The 24,669-nt window shown below is 44.3% G+C and overlaps 1 protein-coding gene across 3 annotated transcripts in view; it reads left to right on the forward strand.

Moving 5' to 3' along the window:
- CFAP46 (cilia and flagella associated protein 46) overlaps positions 1–24,669 on the forward strand; it is a 2,698,259-nt gene that overhangs the window by 593,029 nt on the left and 2,080,561 nt on the right. For all 3 annotated transcript variants that reach the window (XM_069611407.1, XM_069611408.1, XM_069611409.1), the window contains exon 14: positions 23,434–23,554. In XM_069611407.1, the coding sequence (XP_069467508.1) occupies positions 23,434–23,554 (121 nt within the window). The remainder of the gene's footprint in view (positions 1–23,433; positions 23,555–24,669) is intronic.

Here is a 24,669-nt window from a genome sequence, read left to right on the forward strand (position 1 = left end):
TAACATTTACTGATGATGAAAATGATCTCTTAAGCCAATTCTGAGGCTTAGTTTTTAAGTTCCTAATTTTGGCTGCTGTATTGCAGGAATCCCCAGAGCCCACCCTAATAAATGCTCTTATGTTGCGTCCCCACAATTCTGAGACGCTCTTGTGGCATCAGATATGTTTTCCTTGTCGCCAATTTCCTTGGAGCAGATTCTATATGAGTCTATCGCTCCAAATTGCTGTGTCAGAGTGTGACTCCAATCATAAATGGTCTCTACGGAACAATCAGTCAACCACCAAAAGCCCTCATTGAGCTTTAGAGCCACACAGTAGCTTAGGCCCTTCATGTTATTGCTCCTGTAAATTCTGTTTTTGCTTTCTTTAGTCAGTACCACCCCTATTTTCATAGCAGGAAGGGTGGGCGTCTTATGTTGGAGGAAAAAACCCAAGGTAGCATGGTCACTTAATAAGGTGTTCTCAATATTCTGGCCAGTGGCGTTTGAATAGTCATTGTAAGATATAAAAGAAATAATCAATTTGAGAACTTTTAGAACCTGGCCCACAGGTAAGGCCCCCTGTTATTATTTGTATTAGCATGTAGCCATCGTTCTAGCCCCAGCTATGTATTTCATAATAACCTCAGTGAATGCTCTGCCAATAGGTTCATAGGAAATAGGTTAATGAAAGACAGTGAGAAGAGTTGTCTTTCAAGCATACTGTAAGAGCATAAGGACCTCAACACTGGGAGATCTCCTTGGTATTAAGATAATTACTCAGGCCTAGAATGAGGCCGCCAGACAGTCTACCTAATTGGCCACGAGTGGCAAGCCTGGAAAAAAAGTAAAGCCACCAATATTCATAGGCTTTACTAACCAAGTCTCATGGATCATACTACATCATGAGTGCCGAAAACGTAAAGGCCATTAAAGAAATTACTATCACTCGGAGAGTTCCAGGAGACAATACTAAGATTATCATTCACAGTGTTAGGGACGATTATAAGGACTTTGCCTGTAAAAATCTGCAAACATGAGGCAACCAATGCCAGTTCTCGTCACCGTCATCTTTTAGATTCACATTCGAGATAATATGTGCTACCCTCCTGCCTCTATCTGTGCATATTATGGGGATGTTAGCATGATTGTTAATGTCCGTAACGGTTTATGATTTAATCAAAATTGAGCCAATAATAACTTTATCAGGTAGATAAGGACATATCAAGTAATCTAAACTTAGAAAAAAATAAGCAAATGTTAAAATGTAATTGTCTACGTGTGAAGCGTAGCAGTGCATTCTAGTTAGATATTTGGCTTTGGTTTCCACAAATTCTTTATAATCTGTCTTTAGTTGAGATCTCACTGAAGGATGTTCACCTAATAAGGATAAAATAAGGGCACGATTAAGATTGTATAAGTCCAATAAAGGAAAGTCTGCATGCACATCAAAGGATTTAGAGGCAGTATATCTTTCTTTGATGTTAGCTGTTTGCTTTTAAAGCTTGCATGAGTCACTGGTATCAAAAGGTGACATTACACGTCCATCTGGCTGGTTTGTTGTCTTATTGGTAGTCATGCCAAAAGTTGAGTATGGCTCCGTATTTGATTGTCTACTGAGACAATGTCTCCATCCATTGAATCGTTTGACAAAGGGCCTCATCAGAAGTTTGGCAGTATCCCAGCGGTAAATCTGCTGGGATACTGCCAATGCAAATAGCGTTACTGCAACTCGGTCCGGTGCTATTAGCGCCAGATCCCGAGTTGTGATAAGGCTGTTACTTCTCATTTTGTTAAGAGTCCTTGGGATTCTACGGGGCAGTATTGGCACTGTCACCACCGGCACTAATAGCACCGTGATAACAGCGCCGCACATGTGTGGAAAGTGGCAAGATTTACCTCATCTCAAAGCTGGAGGTAAATCTGCCACTTTTCAGCCAGACTCAGGATTGGGCGGAGCAGTAATGTAGCGGTAATATCGTTACTGCCTCATTTTTATCACTCCATCCAACCCCTGATGAGTCCAAAGTCAGCAATACTGAGCTTTGGTGGCCACCAGGAGAGACGTCTGTTTAATCTGTGGGTGCCGTCTTAGTCTGATTAGTCTTTTAAAACAGAATGATCTAAGTTTGATTTGTTTATTTGTATAGCTCATCTAACCCTCAGGTATCTGGGCTTATTCTGTAAGGTTACGTAGTTACAGGTTACAGTACATAGTTACAACGTGATAAACATGCAAATGCAATGATATATAAACATAAGCTATGTACAAGCAAAAAGAGGGGAAACGACATTGTACAAGTAACATGCAAAAGTTATATACATCGTATGTACAGGTACACCAGAGGCAGTTAATTACAGAGTTGACAGTTGGTTACAATTAGCAAGGAGGAACCAAGGTTTATGGCATCTCCTGTGTGAGGAGCCAATTTTGTACTTTTTTACGGAAGCAGGAGAATGACGGTCCTGCTCTAAGGTCTATAGGTAGGGAGTTCCACAGTTTCAATGCTAAAACCGGGAAGCTACTGCCCCCTGATTCCTCAAGGTTAAATCTTGGGTCTTTGAGGCAGTGTTGTTGTGTCGACCTGGTAGGTCGGTCTGACTGGCTTTTAGTAAGTTAACATGTCTGTATTTGGGTGCTTAGTTGCACAGGTATTTATGAGTGAGACCTAGAGTTTTAAACGAGATTCTGCTCTTAACTGATAACCATTGGGAGTTATGTCTGGCAACTGATATGTGATGAGATCTTGGTATATTAAAGGCAGATCTAAACGCATTATTTTCTGCAATTTCTTTTAATTTCTCTTGTTCGTTCCTAGGTATAATGCATTGCAGTAATCCAATTTGGAAAGAATAAGTGCTCTGGCTAAGGTAGAGCAATTTACTGTACTTAGGAAAGGTCTGCAGGCGTTTATTATGTATTTGTCTGGTCAAAGTCAAGGCTGAGTCAAGGTAGAAACCAAGTGTTTTGACTTTCTTGGAGACCGTGATATTATATATCAATGAGAAGTAGTTCAGTCTTGTCATAGTTTAGGCAGAGGCCGTGTGTGGCCATCCATGCCTGGATGACAAGGTAGATTTTGTTCAGTAGTGCCGTGTCAAAGTCGTAATTGGGGATGAGAATTTTGGTGTCGTCTGCATAATTAGTGTAAGTGACACTGTAATGGTCAAGGTCATAAAACAGGGGCTTAGTAGAAATGTTATTCAGCGTCGCTGAAACGCAAGACCCCTGTGGTACTCCACAAGTCACTGGAGCTGGATCAGCCGAAGCAGTAGGTGCAAAGACCCTCATCGTTCTATTGTCCAGGAAGGATTGCATCCAGGCAGTTGCTTTGTCTGAGAAATGGGCTGAGGAAGTTTGATGATTGCACAGGACTTCATGATTGACAAGGTCGAAGATGGCTGATAAATCTAACAATAGTCAGAGGGATACGTTTCCTTTATCTTTTTGGTTGTCCATTTGTGTTTTCGAGTCTATTAATACAGTTTCATTGCCATGTCTAGGTCTAAACCATGATTGCCGCAGGCTTAGAAAATTGTTAGTTTATACATGGGCCTGTATCTGAAAATAGGCAGCTCTGTCTAGAATTTTCAGCAGGAATGGTACTGTGGTGCTAGGTCTGTAATTCGTGAGAATGTCCTGATCCAAGTTAGGTTTTTTCAGAAGGGGGAGTACCCAGGCATCTTTCAGATTAGTTGAGACTGAACTGGTTTTGAATGATGTATTTATAAAGGTGGTGATGAAAGGAGCAAGATCACACGCTGCCTCTTTAATTATGTTTGCAGGGCAAATGTCACCCTTACATCTAGATGGTTTGAGGCTAGTTATTAAGTTTTCAACTTCATTAATGGAGAGAGGTGTGAAATTAAATAGGCTACAAGGATTTGCAGTAGCAGGCTGGGACTTATGTAGGAGTAGTTTGGTGGAAATGCTAAGTTTTTTATTTTCAATTTTAGCTTGGAGCATCAATATTTTATCGAGCAAGCTTTTTGAATCTTGGAGCACCAAATGTTATCTTTAGTTCATGTATCGATAGGAGGTGTAGGGGACTCAAGCTCCCTCAGGATGGTAAATAGTTCTCTGGTACTTGATTTAGCATTGGTGATTCTGTTGTTGTATGTGTCACTTTTCATTTGGAGGATGGCTGATTTTTAGCAGCTAGTGGCTTTTATGAATATATCTTTGTTTAGAGCTGAGGGGTAATTTTCCAAGAGGTTTCAGCTCGCCTTTTATTGTTGCGTAATGTTTTGAGGCTAGAGGTGAACCAAGAGTTTAGGTGAGCAGAAGGCTTGGCTTTGCACACTTTTAGTGGGGCTATTGCGTCAATAGCTGGACAAAGTGTTGAGCTGTATAATTTAACTAATGTTGAAGGGTCAATGATTGAATGGTTAAGGATAGGTTTTAATAGAGGCAGTAGATTCTCCACTGTAATATTTCTATTATTTCTGGTGAGGGTCGGCGGTGGCAGAGCATTAGGAAGGTTTGGTAGAGTGCTGGAATGTAAGGTAAAAGAGACTATGTGGTGTCCGTCCAGGCGCATGGTGCATTAGTATGTTAGTCTCGCAATTTAGGTCAGCAATCCAATCTAGAATTCTGCCTTTGTTGTGCATGGGCTTGGTAATGCGATGAGAGAATCCTAGTTCTGAGATTGAGTTTGCTACGGTGGTGGCAATCATCAGTTGTATCTTGGAAGCCTAAATTGAAGTCTCCAAGCAGCAGGATTTGTGATCTTGGTTTAGTGTTGGCAGAGAGGAGTTGTGAAAGATCATCCTCAAATGTAGATATTGGGACAGGGGGCCTATAGACGAGGTGGATTTTTAGAGTCTGTGAGGCGGAGAGTGGGAGCTTCATGGATAAGAGTTCAGCTGAAGGGAAAGAATTATTAGGCAGAGCTCTTAGGCTGAGGCTGAGTTAGCAGTTTGTAGCCTTTTGCTCTTTTTCTTTTGGCACCTGCCCTGGTTGTTTCCCTCCCCAGAATTGATTACATCATACACCACCCCGTTTTCCAAGATAATACAACTATTATTGTACAAGGGCTTGTTTTATTAGCTGAATGTTTTTTTGGATGCTTAGCATTTCTGGAGTTCATGTTATCCAGCAATGTATCATGAAGATCAGTAATGACATCTACGTGTGCACACTCTGAAATAGTTGGGCTGGCAGAAACTGTACCAGGGGCTTATCCTGCGGGAGTGTGGCAAAATATTTCAGCCACTAGGGTGGGAGCGCATGCATTATTACGATTATTATCATTATTGTATTTATTGGAAACGTCTTATTGTTTGGCCACTTTGTTTAACCTCTGCAAGTTTGTCAAAGTGGATATTGACAAATTGTTGTGATGCGGCTATGTCTGGAAGCCAACAACTGTACCAATTGCTCCATTGATTAAGCCTTGCTCTACGTCAAGGTTACGTTTTAGAATTGCTCTGCAGTTTAGACACAAAGTCAATATTTTCTCCAATTCGGCTGTCTATGAGATACATTTTTCTTAGCTATTTAGTTGTGTTGTTGCTTGTTGACATATAGGAAGTGTCTTGCCGTCCACTTCTAGTTTGTCTGTGGAGTTGATGTGCAGTATAGGTTGCATTTCTTTTTTCAACATTGTTTCATTGAATTGACTACAGCTTGCAAGTGTTGGCATTAAGGACATACATTTTAGATTTTGTTTTGTTCATTGTTTCATGACATCAGGAGCAGATGTGTTTCACCCATATAGCTGATAGATCAGTCTCCTTTTAGGATGGATTTTGTATCTTTAGTAAGCAGCCGAGCTCTAATGCGTTTTAAAATGTTAGCATATGTGAGGTCTGCAGACTGGCGCATGTTTTTAGTTAGTTATTTGTAGTGATTGTAGTGAAAGTATTGCCAGAGATTTATATTTCCAATTCCGCCAAAGGTATTGCAGCATTCTTTGTGTCCTAATGTTTTGAAAATAGGTTGCCCTTTCACAGACTCAACTGTAGTAGGTCTCTGAAAATAATAACGTGTTTTCATCCAAACAGTTCCTCGTAGTTGGTTTTCAGGACTTCTTGCATTCTTAGATGAATTAAAGCCAACATGAGGATGGACGCCATGCTTACTTTATCTATCAAGAGCACTTTCATTTGTTTTAGAATTCTGTGTACCTCAGTTGCAGCCTCTGATGACAATTTGTTGTATTCTAATTTGTTTTGGTTTTCTACGCGGAGGAGTAGTAGTCGGTATAAAGTGACACCACCTATATTGTAAGCATTGAAACCAGTGGGGGCTGTTAATTCAGCCGAAAGATTGTTGTTTAAGTTTTTTAGAAATGTGCTGATTATTTTAAATAGGAATGTTTTGCCAGAACCAGCTTCACCACTTACATACAGGAGCAGAGGTTTATAATTCTTTTTACAGGTACAGGTTTTACTTTCATGTTTAAAACCATGTTCAATTTCTTGAGTGACTTCCAGATAATTGGTGAGTTGTTCATCATTTAGCTGAGATTGTAGAACTGACAAGTTCTCCTCCGATTGTTTATATTGTGACAGGATTAGCAGACTCACCGGGTTCATCACTTAATTCAGTCAGCTCCCCCTCGTCCTCACCTGTCTCGCTGGAGCTGGTTCATAAGTTCTTGTCTCTTCCTCTGCTAATGTTCTGCTTTTTTTTTAGAAGAGATATGGTCTCCCTCCTTGAGAAGCCACTATGCCTGCCTTAGAAGAAAGGGCGGGCTAGTAGCCCCTTGCCCGAGAAAGCCGCAAGAGGAAAAGGCCAAAGCCGGTAGAAAATATCTCTTCTATGCAGTATCCTGACGTTAGTTGTGGTGAGAGTTCAGAAGATGCAATGTCCTCAAGTGATAGGTAGAGATCAACTCCCACGTAGTGAGTAGCAAGGTAGTGTTTCTAAGCAGCGTGGCTCCAAGGTGAATGCACTATGACCCAGAGAACCATGAAGGTCCAACATTAGAAGACAAGACTTCAGCAAGAAAGAGCTGGGAGAATGCCATGGAAAAGAGCGCCAGGGATAAGGAGCTGCACTGAGCAGAGGAGTGCGGAAAGGAAGGAATCCAGAAGAGCCAGGAAATGCAAGGAAGCCACAATGGCAGAGCGCGGAAGAGCCACGCGAAGAAGCAAAGGAAAAAACGGAGACAAGCAGTGGGAATGAAACAGAAGCCCAGGAAAGACTGAGGGGGTTCGCTGTGCGATTATGGAAACAGGGGAGGAGCCAAGGATAGAGCGGGAGGAGGCAGCAAAGAACACCGAGCACCAATGGAGCAGAAAAAATAGTGTCTCACCCAAAGCGGAAAAATCCAAGGGGTTTCAATGTGCCAACCGCCGACTGGCTGTGGGATATTTTTACCCATGCCAATGTGCCCCACTACACTCCTTTGCCAATGGGGAAAGAAACAGCCAAAAATGGATGCGCTAACCCCTGTGCACGCAAAAATCTGCAAAACTGCCCATGGTTCCTAATCACAAAAAAGGCTGCACACCCCTGCCACACACAGTCAAAGTTTGTATAAAAACAGATCTCACTTCAGGAGAATGCCAGTGGGTGCTGTTACATGTCCCATGAAACAAGGCCACATAAGTGGAGTAAAAACCGAAAATGCCTTTTAAAATGCAGCTTCCCCAACCAATTGCAACCTTCAAAGTGCTGTTTTGGTGCTAAATTGAGTCATTTTCCAAGTGAACCATTGAAATTAAAAGTGCGCTGAAATCCCAGATCCTCCTGCTGGCTCAGGAGAAACCGGGCATCACTGACTGACTGCAGCTAAAAAATGTATTTCATGCAAAACAAACCCCAGCACTCAAAGACAGAATAATGCTGAGTTAAATGTGTGTGTGCTGCAAAAGAAAATTAGATGTAAAAAACTCAGTTTAAATGTTTTTTTTTCTCTGAAGAAGTGCAAAAATCACCTGTTTAAAGCATGTTTTTTTGTGAAGGGGTTAATTCCTTTAATTGTCAACATCCCATATGAACTCTCTTCATTTTCTATCTTTTAAATGAAAGATTGTAGGTGAATCTTAAAGTAACCCAGTTGGAGTTAACTGGTTAATTCTGATTGGACAGTGCCCAGCCTGGGACAGATGACACTTCATGTTGACACTAAGCTGCTCCCAGGAAGGCTTAATGGATGCTGGAGGTTCCCACATATTTAGAATAAATACCTCATTAGCCATTCGTCTTTGGCTGACCCAAGGACAAAGGACAGGCTGAGCATTGACCCCTTCTGAGGAGGGACAGGATGTGGAGGAGGTTTCTCAGTGAACTTCAAAGGACTGGCCATTTGCTTACTTGGGAATTAAGAAAAAAAAACTGGCATGGATTTTGTCTCAGAACTTCATGACATTTAACAGGGCAGCCAAAATAAGTAGACAAGTGAAAAATACATACTTATGAATCTAAACTCATCCTAGACATTTGAAGATTTGGTATTAGTTCTTACTTTGTAAGGAACTGAAGTTACGCCAAAAGAATAATTGTGGCAAAACTATTGATGCTGCAAATATATTGTATACCCATGTTCTAGGGGTCATCGGCCAGATATGTATTGAATTAGAAATTGTTAGGCCAAACTGTTATGATCGAAATTGACAAAATTTCACAGAACGACAAAGGTAGCTATTACTGAGATGGGAGTTAGATGCCAGGATAACCCATAAAATATGTAATGCATGTGTCTGATTTTAGTAGAGGGCATAATTGTAAGAATGTGTATTTATGGGAAAGTTAAATTGTGGTACAGATCAACGTGGGAGTTCCTAAATGACATCATAAAATATGAGAGCTCTTTCTGACTGCCAACCAGAACAAGGCAAGTGCCTTCAACCACTCACAGCCGTGGGGTTGTGGTTTGAAATTCTGCCACTACCATAAACCTTGTGATGTCACTTGGCATGATAAATATAGGAACTTCACCACACATAGACACACTGACTCCTGACTACCTTCTGATTTCCGTGCAGCGCTTTGTTCCTGGCTTATGCGCTTTGTTCCTGACGTCTTTATTTTGTTCCTGACTTCTTCATCTTGTCCTGATTCCAGACTTCTTTGCAAAACCAAGGCCCAGCATTTGCTGAACTCTTTTCAGCTAGGCCCAAGACCAACCATCCCAAACTTAAGGGAAATCTATTCTGATCCAGTCTGGCTTGCTACCATCATGCTTGCCTGCTGAGACTCGCTATCATGCTAATCTACCGTGTCCAGTTACCAGAAGGGCAAATGCAATCCAAATCCAGTCTGAGTTGCATTCCAACTTGACCAGAACCGCAGAGCTGATCCAATCCCTCCAGAAGTGCTTTGCTGGCGGCAGACCCGGCCCGGATGACCGGAACCCTGACGGTCCAATCTTAATTTACAGTGGACTGTAAGTATGAACAGGAATCATAGTAACCCATAGTATATTTGCCTTATCCTATCCCAATCTCAACCCAACCTCTCTTTAACTTAAGAACTTATCATAGTGTCACACCAGTCTGAAACCTTGCTTTGATTTCTTGTAATAGTAATAATTTCTGGAAATCCTTTTGCTTTGTAAAAATCCCAAACCCTTAAAAATCATCCCATGGGTAATTCGACTGAGTCCTCCAAGGCGGACACGGAGGTGCTGTGGTTGGTTTGCGTGGACCTCTCTGGGGCTTACTGTGTTTAAAACTGGTAACCAGCCTGAATATGCTAGTTTAGAGCATAATTGTCATTGTAAGAACTGATTTCTGTTTTCATTTTTGCGTCCTTATTTTCAAAAACCCCGCTTATTCAAACTTGCATAACTTCTTCAATTTTATAGATACAAACGTAATTTCAACTCTCACTTAAACCTAAGACCCTTCAGTACATCCACAACGAAGAACCGCATTGCGGAACAGCATATTTGACCCATTTTCATTAAATATTGCTTAGTGAAATTTTGCTGTGAATTTGAATTTTACAAAAGATTTACACGTGTCTTTTCCCATCCAAAGTGTTTCTTAACTTCCATTCCAATCTAAAGTGTGTACTGTTGTTTATCTTGTAGCTCATGTTTGTTAGGACCTGTTAGTGTTGCTCTCATAAGAAATTCTATCAATTTAAACATTTTTGCAAATTTTTCCTTGTTTCATAAAGCCATTTTCAACTGTCAGTTTAAAAGTGTCCAAGTTCCAAAATTGTTTTCTCTCTTGTTTGGGGGAGGGAAGACTATATTCAAACACTGTATTCTGTTCTTAATTCCTAAATACCAGCTACTTACTTACATCTTTGTAGAATTGCTCATTTGTGAATAGAGAACTTTGCAGGGGGAAACTTTAATCTTGTTTTCTCTTCTGTGCTACTCAAAAGTGAATTCAATTGCTTTACTTACTTTCTGAATTGTTTTGTCACCACATTGGTGATTGCTGCCCCATATATATACATATATATATATATACATATATATATATATATCAAATCACATATGTTTTAATTACATGGACGCAGTAGCGTCCATGTAGTTATGGTTAAATTGATGTTTCCATAGGAAGAGCATTTTTTGGGTGGTTTATAACTTCGCTCCCTCTCGACGAATCCTCACCAAACTTTGCAAAAAACCTATATGGCCCACTCTGAATTTTTATGCAAAGTTTGGAGAGGTTTGGTCCTGGGGGGGGCAAAGTTATACGGGGGTCCCAAAACTTTTGTTTTTTCCCATAGACATATTGAGAAAAAACTTTGCGCACGCCTACAGCCCAAACCGCTGGACGGATTTACACCAAATTTGCGGCAGGAGCGGGGGCTTGCTTCCAAAAGCGTGCTTTTGCAAATTTGGTGTAAATCCTTCCAGTAGTTATTTTTAAAAATACCAAAATGTAAGGCAAACAAATTAGTCATATCTCTGTTCGCTTCGCAGACAGACTTCCCAGTTCGCTCCACGGACAGGGCCCTTGATTTTTTTTGTGGCGCCCGCCATCTTGCTTTCGCCGATGACCGCGGACAGCGCAGTGAAACTTGGATTCAAAATTTTATTTAGTGGAGTGTGTTGGTGTGTAAGAGTTTTTGGGGAGGGTGGGGGGGAGTATGAGATAGGGATTATAAGAATCCCTCCTACAGAGTTTTCATGAAAAGTAAATGCACATGTGATGTCATCAGTGATGTCATCAATGACATTTGTGATGTCATCTTTGATGTCCTGGGTGTTAGTGTTAGCAGTGCACGGTGGCGCGAGTTATGGTTGCTTAGCTTACCATAACTGGCGAATTTCAGGGGTTTTTGCGGTTTTACTTTGAACCATAACGTCCCTTTTAACAACGTTTGTTCATTGAATATATATATATATATAACGTATGTGATTTGATTTAAATAAATAAATCTTTACCTTTACAAACAAGCCTGATTCCTGGTCCACTGTGACCTGGGGGTCTGGGGGGGTATTTTGAGACGGGTGTGATGTGAGTAGTATATCATTCAGAATATTGAACCTATAGACATAATAAATAAGTATTTCATTACGCACTACAGACCCGGGTGTGTGCCTGATTGAAATCCTTAACATGGCTAAAGGCAGCCCCAGCGGCAGCCATGATGGAAAAAGTTTAGAGCGCTGCTTTGCACGGCCATCGTTTCCACAAGCACCACTCACGCGGGCATGTGACAGTATGCCCCCTGCCACCTCGGGAGCCCCGGGTTTGCCTGGATGGTTACGGTGGAAGGAGCGAACCAGCCTGGGCGAGTCTATGTGTGACTGTGGTTCCCATGAATCTTCTGAATGAGAGTACCCCTTCCAATTAATAAAGTATTCCAGTTGTCCTCTTCTATAGCATGAGTCCTGTATGCTGGACACCTCGTACTCTTCGGGTATCTCCATGGAGGGTAGTCTGGAGGGTGGGTGTGGGGAACGTGAAGACCGTTTGTAGGAAACTGCCACAAACTCCCGGAGTAGTGAAGCATGAAACACTGGGTGTATAATATGCAGATGCTTAAGTAGCTTCAGCTTAAATGCGACCGGATTCATCATTTCTACAACCGAAAAAGGCCCCAAAAATTGTGGGGACAGGTTAGAGGGATGTACCCACTGAGGCAAGAATTTGGTGGCTAGCCAGACTTTAGACCCGATCTTCCAGTCCGGTTGTTCTGACGATGTTTGTCAGCTTGGACTTGGTTACGGATCTTGCTTTCTTACAGACTCTGGAGGGCTATCTTGTGGGCCTCTGTTATAATGGACAGTACTTGGTCTACTGAAGGAACGTCTGTGGTTCTGAGTGTTCTATAGAGGAGGTTGAGTGGATGCTGGCCTTACTTGCAGTAGAACGGGCTGATCCGCATAGCAGAATGCGTGGAGTTCTTGTAGGAGTACTCATTGGAGGGATACCCAGTTGGCCTGCTGGAAGTTAGTGAAACAGCGTAGGTACTGCTCTAGGGTAGCATTGAGCCATTCCGTCTGTCCGTTGGTCTGGGGATGGAAACCTGACGAAAGGGCTCTTTCAATACCAAGACGCTCACATAAAGCCTTCAAGAACTTCAGAAATTATCTTTACTGGTAGACCGTGTAGGCGGAAAAGATCTCTAGCGAAAACCGCAGCCATACCTGTGGCAGAGGGAACTCCAAGAAGGGGGGAGAAGTGAGCCATTTTACTGAATGAGTCCACGGTTACCATGATACAGGTGCATCCTTCAGAAGGCGGAAGATCCACGATGAAATCTGTCGTGATGTGTCTCCAGGGTTGAGGCGGTACCATATCCTGTTACAACAAACCCACCAGTCTGAGAGCTGTATTTACTTCGGTTACAAGTTGGGCAAGCCTTGACATATTTCCTGGTATTCGTAGAAAGACCTGTCCACCAGAAACTCTGACGGATGAGTTCTATGATACCGGAACTCCCTCGATGACCAGCTAGCATACTATCGTGGCACCAGGACAATACATGGCGACGTGATTCCTCGTCGGGAAGAAACAACTGTTGGTTGACAAAAACCAACCATTCCTTGTTGAGTATCTGGTCCTTGGAGGAGATTCTAGGTGGGGTGACTTCTAGGTTGGTGGCTTCTCTGACCTTCTGGAGAAAGGTGGATACTTGAAGCACAAATTTGTTGCTTGGGAAGAGTCGTTCAGGACTGTGTTGGAGGCTAAGACCAGGCACAGGAATGCATGATAAGTGATGGTGAAATCATATTGCGCGAAGAAATGCTCCCATCTGGCTTGACGTGAGTTGACATACTGCATCTGTTGGATCACTCTCAGATTTTTATGGTCTGTGTGAAGCAAAAAAGATTACTTCCTCCTAGAAGTGCTGTCATTCTTTACAGATGACCTTCATCGCCAACAGTTCTGTGTCTATCACAGAGTAGTTGATCTGGCTGGGTGAGAGTGTCTTTGAGAGATAAGCCACAGGTTGCTCAAGTCCATCAAAATCTTGTAGTAAAGCTGCACTGATCACCACGGCTGAAGCATCAGACTCTACGATGAACGGGAGGGACTGGTCTGTTTGCCGTAGGACGACGGCTGAACAGAAGCGAGCCTTGAGAAGATGGAAACCAGTTTCACTGAGTCTGTCCACTCAAAACAGGTTGTTGTCTTCTAGAGAAAATTTGTTATGGGAAGCACGTCTTGTTAGAACTCCGGAATGAACTTTCTGTAAAAGTTTGCTAACCCCAGAAATCATTGGACGTCTTTCACAGAGGTTGGAGTGGGCCACTCTAGGATAACTGCGACCTTGGCAGGGTCCATCTTGACTCCCTGCTCGGATAAAATAAAACCCAAATATGGTATGGTGGAAACCTGAAACAGAAATTTCTCGGGTTTAACCAGAAGCCGATGTTCTTGTAGCCATTGGAGTACCTCATGGAGATGGCTGTGCTGCTGCCTGATTGACAAAGAGAAGACCAGGATGTCATCCAGGTAGACAATGGTAGTGTGGAAAAGCAGATCAGAAAAGAATCGATCCATAAACCGTTGAAAAACAGAGGTGCATTGACTAACCCGAAGGGCATAACCTTGTTTTCAAAATGCCTGAACGGCATCCAAAAGGCAGTCTTCCATTTGCTGCGCGCTCATATTCTTAGAAGGTGGTAGGCGCGTCAGAGATCGAGTTTGGAGAAAATGACAGCTCCCTGCACAGCTTCTAGAATATCCTTGATTAAGGGCATCGGGTACCGGTCTCTGATGGTAACTCGGTTGAGACCCTAATAGTCGATGCACGACCTGAATTCTGGGGAATCGTGTTTGGGTATGAAGAACAATGATGCCCCCAGATGGAGAGCGAGAAGTTTGGATGAGGCCGATCTGGAGGTTCATGTCCAGATGCTCTTGGAGTGCTTTCTTTTCCTTCATTGACAATGAATACATTCTTCCAAAGGGTATGAGTGCCCCTGGACTGAGATCAATGCCACAGTCTTCTGGTCGGTGGGGTGGTAGGTCCTTGGAAGATTTCCTTGAACTTGGTTAGCTCTGTAGGCAGACAATGTACTCCCCGAGAATCTGGGATAGACATGGCTACCTCCTTAACGGTTATTGTATGTCACTTCGGAAAGGCATGATTTGTGACAGTGTGAAGAGGTGAACTCTAATTGGTTCTTGGTCCAGTCGATGGAAGGATTGTGCCTACGCGACCACGAAATGTCTAAGATGACTGGGAAATGGGCAGCACAAATTATATCGAAACAGATGCTTTCCTTGTGTTGCCGGATGAAAACCGGAGTGTCTTCAGTGGTGTGAGTAATCAGTCTGGAGCTGAGGGGCTTACCGTCGACTCCTTCCACCTTCTGATCTTCTTCCTTCTCAACCCAGTGAATGCCCATTTTCTCAGCCCAAATGGTATCCAAGAAATTGCTGGTGGCACTGCAGTCGATCAGGGCAAGGGAGTTAACCTTCTTTTGCTGGATCGTTAGTTGGATTGCCACAACCATCAGTCGATTGTCTTCTGAAGTGGCAGGTGACGAGACCGTCATGGTAACGAAGGGGCTGGGAACAACACCTCGGTAACTCGTCCCTCCTAGTTCTGAGGTTACCCGTTTCCTGGACGGTGGGGAGGAACCTCCGGACAATCCCAGAGAAGATGCAAATCGGAAACACAGTACATGCAGAGACCCTTGTCTCTGCATCTCTTGTGTTCTTCGGTAATCAACGGATCACAAGCCACTCTGATCTGCATAGGTTCTTCTTTGACTGGTGGAGCTGTCAAAGAGGGGGGCACAGGTGGGTCTGGGACCAAGGGCATGTCTCTACCGCTCCTTCGTTTGGATCTCCTCTCAGAGAGCTGGTAATCAATCTGGAGTAAGACCGATAAAAGGTCGGAGAAAGAGGCAGGACGTGCCATCCTCGCAAGCTCATCCTTGATTTCTTCTCACAAACCGCAGTGAAAAATTGTATACTGGGCGGCTTCAGGCCAGCCGGTATCTGATGCCAGCCTCTTGAAATGGGTGATGTATGTTAGAAGGTCTAAGGTGCATTGTCTCATATTCAATAGCTCTTCGCAGGCCACATATGTATTTTCAGGTCTTTCAAAAGTTTAAGGAGATTCTGAAATGCTCCATAATCCTGGAGAACCGGACTGGCACCAGTGAATATCGGGGTTGCCCACGCCAGTGCATTTCCGGTCATGTTGCAGACCATATATCCTACCCGGGAGTGGTCGGAGGCATAGGTCAGAGCCCGAAAACTGAAGTGTACCATGCAGGCTTCCACAAATTCCTTTAGCTTCTTTGGAGACCCATCGAATTTCCCTGAAGCTAATGCCATTGGGGGAAGTTCAGAAGGGTGTTGATCTCGAGCACTTACCAGCTGCCGTAACAGAGTGTTCTCTGTCTTAAGGATTTGTACTTCTTGTGAGAGTCCTTGCACAGCGGCAACCAATTCTTGGATCTGCTCGGCGTTGGCCATTGTGATTTCTTGTTGGCGTTGCAATCTGTCCGGATTAGCAGACTCACCAGGTTTGCCACTTAATTCAGTCAGCTCCCCCTCATCCTCACCTGTTTCCCTGTAGCTGGTTTGTGGGTTCTTGTCTCTTCCTCTTCATCTAGTGTTTCTCTTTTTTGGAAGAGATATGGTCTCCCTCCGAGAAAAGCCACTATGCCTGCCTTAGAAGAAAGGGCGGGCTAGTGTCCCCTTCCCCGAGAAGCCGCAAGAGGAAAAAGCCAAAGCCGGCGGAAAAAAACTCTTGTATGCGGGATCGGTGTGGTGACAGTTCAGAAGATGCAGTCTCCTCAAGAGATAGGTAGAGATCAACTCCCACATAGTAAGCAACAAGGTAGTGTTTCCGAGTGTTGGGGAGAATTCTCATTCTATGGCTAACTTCCCTTACCGATAGAGTCCCCCTGCAGCTTTGCTGGATTTGAAGGGTTTGTTCTTTTCTCCTGCTAAGAGTGAGACTCTTTTTTTCCCACTTTTAGGCATATTTGCTATGTGTGTTCTAGGCTATTTTTTGTGTTTAATGTCTATAGGGTTTATCTTACCCCCATAGGAACCATCTTTACCACATGTGTTACACAGCACCCTCCATGCAGTAACACAGGGATGTTGTAGCAACCCCCCAAACATAGACTCCATACCCTTGGACTGACTACTGTCTCCCAGGGCATGTAAAGTCCCCATTGACTTTACTAGTCAATCTTTATGAACAAAACCAGTACAACCCATCTTACTATGGAGGTACCGGCAAGGGTTAATCGTGTTTCCCTTATGTTCATTTTCGAGAGGGTACCGTACAGTCCCTCTCTCAGAAGTTTCTGGCTGGTGGCAGTGGTTACTACCAAAAATATTCGACCACAAATATTTCCCTATGGGATTTTCTCATTGTTCGAGGCTACCTCATTTACTGACAGCCTCTAACATGCCGCCGGTTTCTTTTTAAATTAACTTTACTCCGGTAGGTTTTATTTGCCAGAACTTTTATATAAATTCTTTCTCGTGTCTTTCTCTGTGATCCTGACCCAGGTCGGGGATCCTTTGTTTGTCCTTTTGGCAGAATCTGCCAAGAAGCCCTCCTTTCGGTGCCACTGAGTCTGGGGTGGACCCATTGTGTGGAAGGGGGAGTAGACCCCTGGACAGGGTTGCCTCAGCAACCCATGTCGGACCCTGCCCTGATAGGCTGGAGGGTCTCCCGTCAGGATGACCACTCCACTGTGTGAGTGACAGCTAGGCTGTATGAATGGGGATTTTTTTGCATAAAAGTAGGGTCCTGAGGACTGGAAGAGCAAGACGTCGCCACTGGAACACAGAAGCCGAAGAGGAGAGAAGCCAAAGACATCTGCACCAACTGAACCACAGGTGAAGCCCTGCTTCAGCATCTCACCACTTTTCTCCACACGACGAGAGAAGATCTTCATCTGCAAGAGCCTTCTTCACTTGAGCTGGTGGGGCCAACCAGTTTGCCAATTGCCTTCCAGGACCTGCCTTGGTCGAATCGCCAGTGCCCTGCACTCGGAGACCGGATAGCCAGGCACCCGTCCACCTGGACTGCGATTTAAAGGAGCGTACCTTTTATTTTGTTTGGCAGCACCGCGGCTAGTTTCATCCCTGGGCAGTGCAGTAACTCGAACCTTCCTCCACGACGAGAGTCTCTCTTCCTCTGCTGGATCTCCCGAACTGCAGGAACTGCCAGGAACAACCGCCACCGCAGGAGCCTCTTCTACACTTTAAGGTACTTTGTTCCTCCAGGCCTCCCTTTTCGTTTGGTAGCACTAAAGCTGTTTTAAATCCTTTACCTACCTGTTTAACAAAGACCTGACTGCAGCTACAAGAACATTTTACTCCTGGGCACTTTGCCCTGTACCACTGACTCTGGCACAGGTCTATTGACTCTGGCTAAATCTATTATAACTGCCTTCTCTAGATTGCTTCTCACTTAGAAATGTGTTGGTGCACCTAACTCTTATAACCACCTTTTCCTTCCCACTTTTAAAACTTGTGAAGTGCCATTTTGCTCGGTTTTCACCTAAGTATTATACATGCTAAAGTACTGCCTTGCCTAAACTTGTTCACAATCTTATTGGGAAGTGTTGCTAGGGTGACTAAGAGTATATTCCTGAATAACTTGTTCTTTCCCTCCCTTGTGAGAAATTGCTAGAGTGCCGTTTGTGTTTGGTTTTCACTGTGCCGTTTTGCTCAGTTTTCACTCTTGCTCAAATTTGTCTACAATTTAACTAGGGAGTTGTGTATACTTTTCTTGACTGATTTTAACTTGCTTTAATAACTGTGATGAATGTGTTGAGCTAGAAGTGTGTAAAATAGATATATATATTCTTGTTAATACAAAGCTTTGGTCAGTGTTTCCTTGTACCATTGTATAGTAGTCCTATGGTGTAAACCCTGAATACTGCTCATCTCCCTCTTGAGATAAGTCTGACTGCTTAGCCACAGCTACCAACTAAATGTTTGTGATACAGACTGATACCAAAGGGGATTTATTGCTCATACCTCTAGTCTTAATCTTCTGTAGTGCTCCGAAAGGGAACTGCACAGGATTCTGCCTAACACCAAGCATTGCAGATCCAAGATGAATGCACTGTGACCATAGAACCAGGAAGGTCCAACGGTAGAAGGCAAGACACAGTGAGCTTCTCTGGGAAAGTGTGAAAGGGAGCAGCTGGTAGTGGAACATCTTGGCGACGTCCGAGATGTGAGGAGAGAAAGAGAGATTGGTGTCAATGATGACACCAAGGTTTTTTGCCTCACAGGACGGCGAAGGAAGAGGGCCCAAGGCAGGTGGCCAGAGTGAGAGGGAAAGCAGGGGCTGTGGTCCCAATGAGAAGGATCTCCGTCTTACTGGCATTAAAGCAGAGATCATTGGAGGTGCATCAATCCTGAATCGTGGCTAGACAGTCAGGAATGGGCATGAGAGGAGAGGAGGCTGAGTGGAGCCTGAAGAAAAGCTGAGTGTCACCCGCATAACACTGAAAGTTAGAAGAGAAGGTAAAGATCAGGTGGGCCAAAGGGGCCAAGTAGAGGTTAAAAAACCAGGGTGAGAGGATTGAGCCCTGGGGAATGTTGCAGATAGAGAGAGAGGTGGCAAAGAGAAAGGTACAAAGTTTGACCTGGGAGGGGCGGTCCAAGAGGAAGGAGGTCAGCCATTCCAGGGCCTGATCTGTGATGCCCAGTTTCTCACAAAGTCGATTGATCAGGATGGCATGGTTGACTGTGTTGAAAAGCAGAAGAAAGATCATGGAGGATGAGGACAGAAGGAATTCTAGAATTAAGGTCAGAGAGCAGATCTAGTGGGGTGTTCAAGAGAGCAGTTTCTGAGCCTCTGGAAGCTCTGAAGACAGACTGATGGTCATGGAGACAACCAAAAGATTCCGTGTGGATAGTAAGCTGGGAGATGGTGACCTTTTCCAAGAGTTTGCCCAGGAAAGGGGTGATGGAGATTGGGCAATAGTTTGCCTGGCAGGTAAAATCGGCAGATGACTTCTTGAGGAGTGGGCGAGCAAGGGAGGGCTTAAGGGAAGAGGTGAAAGTTGCAGTGGCAAAAGACTGATTACAGAAATTGGCCAAGGCTGATGCAAGGGTGTCAATATGATCCTTGATGGTTCTGGAGGAGCAGGGGAGCACCTGTTTGGACGACACTTTCATAGATTGGACTTGTTTAGAAACCTCTTCAGGTATTGTCAGAGAGAAAGGAGGAGAAAGGAGGAGAGGGAGAGCTGGCCAAAAGGGGGCCAAGAGAGGAAAAGGGAGAGGAACAGTAGATGTAGGACAAGATGTCCTGGGCTTTAGCTGAGAAGTGAGAGCCATACAGAGGGCCTGGGAGGGTACAGAAGAGGTAGAGACTGCAACAGGATTGCCCAGTTCCTTTCAGATTTTAAAGAGTCTGCTGTGTTGTTAGATGCCACAGAAACGCGAGCTTGAATGTGTGCACTCTTCTTGGACAGTACAGAGAGTCTGTATTGCGTTTGGAGAAGGTGGCAGGCCAGTTTGTCTGAGGATGCCCCTGAAGCCCTCGACTTTCTCTCGCCACCCTGCACTTGCTTCTGAGGATGGTGAGGTCGGAATCATACCAAAAGTTGCACTTGGAGGCAGGCTTCAGCCAGATTCTCATCACAGGGGCAAGGATGTCCAGGGTGTTGGAAATAGATGCAGATTCAAAAGTGCAGTGCCACGGTGTGAGTCAGCCACAGGAGTAGGAGGAGCAGAGACAGTAGAAGCAAAGGGATCCACTGGTGCATGCTTCATGGGCTGAATGACCAAGAAGGTAGGTGGCAGTGCTAGGGGGGGCTTTGCCTGAGCTAGGGGGGGCTTTGCCTGAGCATAGAGAATTTCAGATGAGAGCTGAGTTGAATGTTGTCAGTCCAAGAGAGAGAAGTGGTGAGAGGGTTGGAGAGGGGGGGGATGTCTGAGGTGACGAGAACATCCAAAGTATGTCCGGCAGAGAGTGTCTTAACAGGGGGCGGAATGGAAAGAGAGGGAGTGTCGTAGAGGTTGTGGAAATGCTCAGAGGAGGGATTAGAAGCATCCAATTGGATGTTGAGATCTCTGAGAAGTTGATAAGTAGAGGCAAGGAGAGGTCAGCCCATTTAGAGAGGAAGAGGGTGACCTGCCCAGGTTGCCTGTAGATGGTGGCCACAGTTAAAGAGAGCAAAAACAAAGAGGTGATGGCTGGAAGGTTTAGAATGAATCTTAACCACTGGCATTGCTCTGGGCAACCCTCCAGACCATTGTTCTTCGACTGCCAAGCCATTACAGAAGGGGAAAGACTAGCAGTTCGGGCTGGACTACCCCTTTGGGTTTGGGACCAAGCCTGATTTACATATGGTCTTTTCCCTTTTGTAATGGCTTGGCAGGCGAAGATCGATGGTCTGGGGGGTTGCCCAGAGAAATGCCAGAGGTTAAGATTTATTCTAAACCTTCCAGCCATCACCTCTTTTGTTTTGCTTACAGTTAGAGAGAGGCAGGAGGTATAGAGTGCCTTCAGACCAGGGATTCAAAGGAGGAGTAGATCTGTGTAGGAATGACAGAGGCCGGGACCCACTCCGTTCAGATAGACATTAATGATGGTCTTGGAGGAGTGGAAGGGGGCCAAGAGGACCTCCCACCTGGTGCCACCATTAATGGGAGAGAAGGAGAAAGGAGAGAGAACAGAGACAATATGAAGGGTCCATAGGTCTGGAGATGGGACGACAAAGAGGATGTCAGGGAGAGTCTGTCTGGAGGAAGCACTAGTGTAGGTGTCAGCAATAGGGAGGACTAGGTTGGAGACCAGGATGTCCCTCTTGAACTTCTTCCTTGAACACTTAGTGGGAGGGATATGAGAGGGATATGGTAAGAGATAGAGTAGCAGTTAGCGGGGATGGGAAAGACAGAGCTCCATAGGGGGTGCAAAGGAGGTAGTTGGAGGAGAAGTGGGTGAGCAAAGAGAGAGAGAGGCACAGCCCTGTGGCACACAACTCGGAATGTGCAGGGGGAAGAGTTGGAGAGGGGCGGGGGTCATAACAAAGGAAGACACACGAGGGGAACAACAGCAGAGGGGGATCTGAGTGGGAGTCTAGAGAGAACCAGCAATAATGCCACAGTTACCGCAATGCAAAAACACCCAGATTCGACTTTCCCAGAATAGGGGAAAAAGGCAGCTTTTTGAGCACAGCACAATACAACACACCCAGATTTGACTTTCCTAGAAGGGGAAAAAGTCTACGTTTTTGAGCACAGCAAAATAAAACGCACACAGATTCGACTTTTCCCAGAAGGGAGAAAAGGGCTGTTTTTGAGCACAGCACAATACAACACACCCAGATTCAACTTTCATAGAAGGGGGAAAAAGCCAACCTTTTTGAGAACACATTCCAACACACCCAGATTAGACTTACCTGATCAGTCGCAGCAGGTCGACAGCTGCAGGCTACGTGCTATCATGACGGACACCAGCATATACCACTGGAGCTGTCCTTAGACTCTGGTCTTTGGCAGAGGGGGCTGCCACAGCAGGGGGGGTGCCTTGGGTGGCGATTTAAAGGGCCTGTCAACCAATGGTAGTGCGGTGGGTGAAAGGGAGTGGAAAGGGCCAACAACAACGAAGAAACCGGGACAAAGGGAGGGGGAGTGGGCACACAAGCACTGCGGGGCAGGAATACAACTTTTACAAATGCACAACTTGCTGTGCCACAGAGCACCTGTTGGCGCATGCTTACCTGTTGTCTGAGCAGGGGTTTGGGCCCTCGGTCCTCCTGGTCTGAAAACAGGAATTTAAAATTTTAAATCTTAATTCAAAAAAGGACAGTCAAAGAGTCTTAATTTACAGAAGGTCTCTAAAATAGCCTGGGGGATGGCATCCGCCACGCTCGTCCCCTCGAATTGGGCCTTGATTACAACTGGTTTCTTTCAAATCGAATATATAATGCCCCTATAGCAAAGTTGATTCTGTCAAGATAAATGAATCTGCAGCATCACCCTAATTCTTACTAGTCAAGTGACTATTAGCCGTCATAAAATAGTGCCTCCAAAAAATGATTGGGGCTCATTACAACCTTGCCGGTATCCTGGTAATACCGGGAAATGGAATTACTTTCACCAGCACTTGTTCCAGCAGTTTTACCGCTGGATTAAAAGTACTGGTATGCAGCATTAATCCCCATTCAATCAGTGCCATAGAACTCCATGCACGACTTTGCTGGCTGTAATACTGGTGATTCTTGCCAGTAGGGTGGTTGACTTACATCCAGCTCTTAGCTGGAAACGTGCTGGTATACGTTAATACCAGCACGTTAATTCCGCACCAGCCAATTTGTAATGAGGCCCAATGACTTTATAGTGTCCAGGACATGTACAAACTCTCCAAGGAAGGTCAAGTATACAGGATCCTGGGTTCTACACCTCGTCATGACATGTCTGTTAGTTTCAATGACACCCTTGATCTCACATAACGTGCATTCCCACTCATCGGGAGCAAGGGCCATTCTAGGGCCAATGACCCAGAGTGTGGGCAGCTGGTTGAACTGCAATAGTATAATTAACCTACGGATCGTTGGGGAAGGTGATCATTCCAACTAGGGTTCTGTCTTAAGATACGTCACTTGGAAGGTCAGGTAGTCTTTATAAATGTTAGGATTATCCAAGTGGTCATAGTTACATCTCCAATCCCCTAGACTCCTTCACTAGTGTATGTAAATCGAGTTCCAAGTTCGGGGTCCACTCAATTAATTTAACGACTGTATGATTAGCCATTACGTATTCCTTATCAACCCCACCAGCCGCGGCTCTTCTCTTATCACCTAATAGCGCTAGCAATGGACACCAAAGGCAGGTCTAAAGCAACTGCACTCTTTGGTGTGACAACTATACAAATAGGTCTTTGATAGCTGTGATTTTAAAATGAGCTGGTTATCAGATCTTTCTGAAATAGTCTGTAGTAAATAAATGTTACTGATTCGTTTTGGATGGTTGTGGTCATTGCAGCTATTCTTTGTATTTTCCCTATTTATTCCATGATTGTTTTGTTATCTGACATGCAATGAATTACTGGTGAGAACAAGAAAATATGCTATAGTTCTTTTTGTCAATTATGTTACTTGTATTCAAGCTGCATTCATTTGTATTCTGTTTTAGGCTAAAAGGGGGAGCGAGAAAGATGCTGTGCGGAAAAAGAGATCACTCCTAGTGAACGCATGCCTTGCTTTAGCTGCTCATGAATTTCAGATGGTGCTTGATAGTGAAAATGAAGCCAAAGGTAATGTCTATAAATCATGATTTACATACGTGCGAACGTTCTTTTAATGTAAATCACTTCGATATGACCTCATACTTGTGTGTCAAAACTCTACTGCTGAGAATGTTCACCAGCCCCATAGTAAAACCATTTCCTGGAGTCAATCTGCTCAGTTTGGGCTTATTGGTGATCTCAAATGCATTTTAATTGGCAACATAAGTGATCTATAATTCCTTCCTATTTGCATGCCACAGTGACAGCTTGAAAGATGACGTTCTATTCACGTCAGCACACACGCACCCCAAAACCCCTTAAAGATCATAGCAATCTCAAAATATGGGCGAGTAAGTACATCTTTCCCTATTAAAGGACCATCAGTTAACATGATGTAGATGTAACCACGCGCTCCTTGATCTATATATATATGATGTGTTGCACTGTTTGGCATCAAGTGAGGTCAATTTAGTCATACCGTACTACGATAGTGTTACCTGGTTCCAAGTTTCAGCTCCCCAAACGGTGGCTGTGGGGTATATTCTCCATGGTTATATGAGTCTGTTTAAAGCAGAGGATGCGATTGGGCCTTTTAGAGAATTCTTAAGCAGGCCTGCAATCATTTGTGAACACTTCTCAGCCCTCAATACGAATTTTTTGAAGAGTTTACAAGTGGAATTGTGCTTGACAGAGGAACCAGCAGTGCATGTAAAATATAAAGACACAGAGCCACTAGTTAATTGTGAGAATACAACTCAATACCATGCACTGTGGTCACCCCTGATCCCCCCCCCCCCGGTCTACTGACCCCAACTCACTGTACATGGTGCTCTTGTTTCCATACCTGTAATGAAAACAATCATTGGCAGATGGCAAATAGTGTGATTACCTGGACATGCAATGCCTATTTAAAACCTATATATAAGCGCTGGCTGCTGGCTTTGGCAATGCTTATTTTTAACAGGACTTCAGAACACGAAACAGATAATAATCAAGTGGTTGAGGACACACTTGGTTAAGGCATGTTTCTAAAATGACAAATTTCGAAGTTCAATGTCTTTTTCCCTAAGATAAAGTCCAACGCCTCGGGCTGTGCACTCCCAGGACAGTGCCCTTACAATACCTCAGCCTCATTGTAGCTT

This window comes from Ambystoma mexicanum, chromosome 8, assembly GCF_040938575.1.
Source record: "Ambystoma mexicanum isolate Mex_15411 chromosome 8, UKY_AmexF1_1, whole genome shotgun sequence".
Taxonomy (NCBI): Eukaryota; Metazoa; Chordata; class Amphibia; order Caudata; family Ambystomatidae; genus Ambystoma; species Ambystoma mexicanum.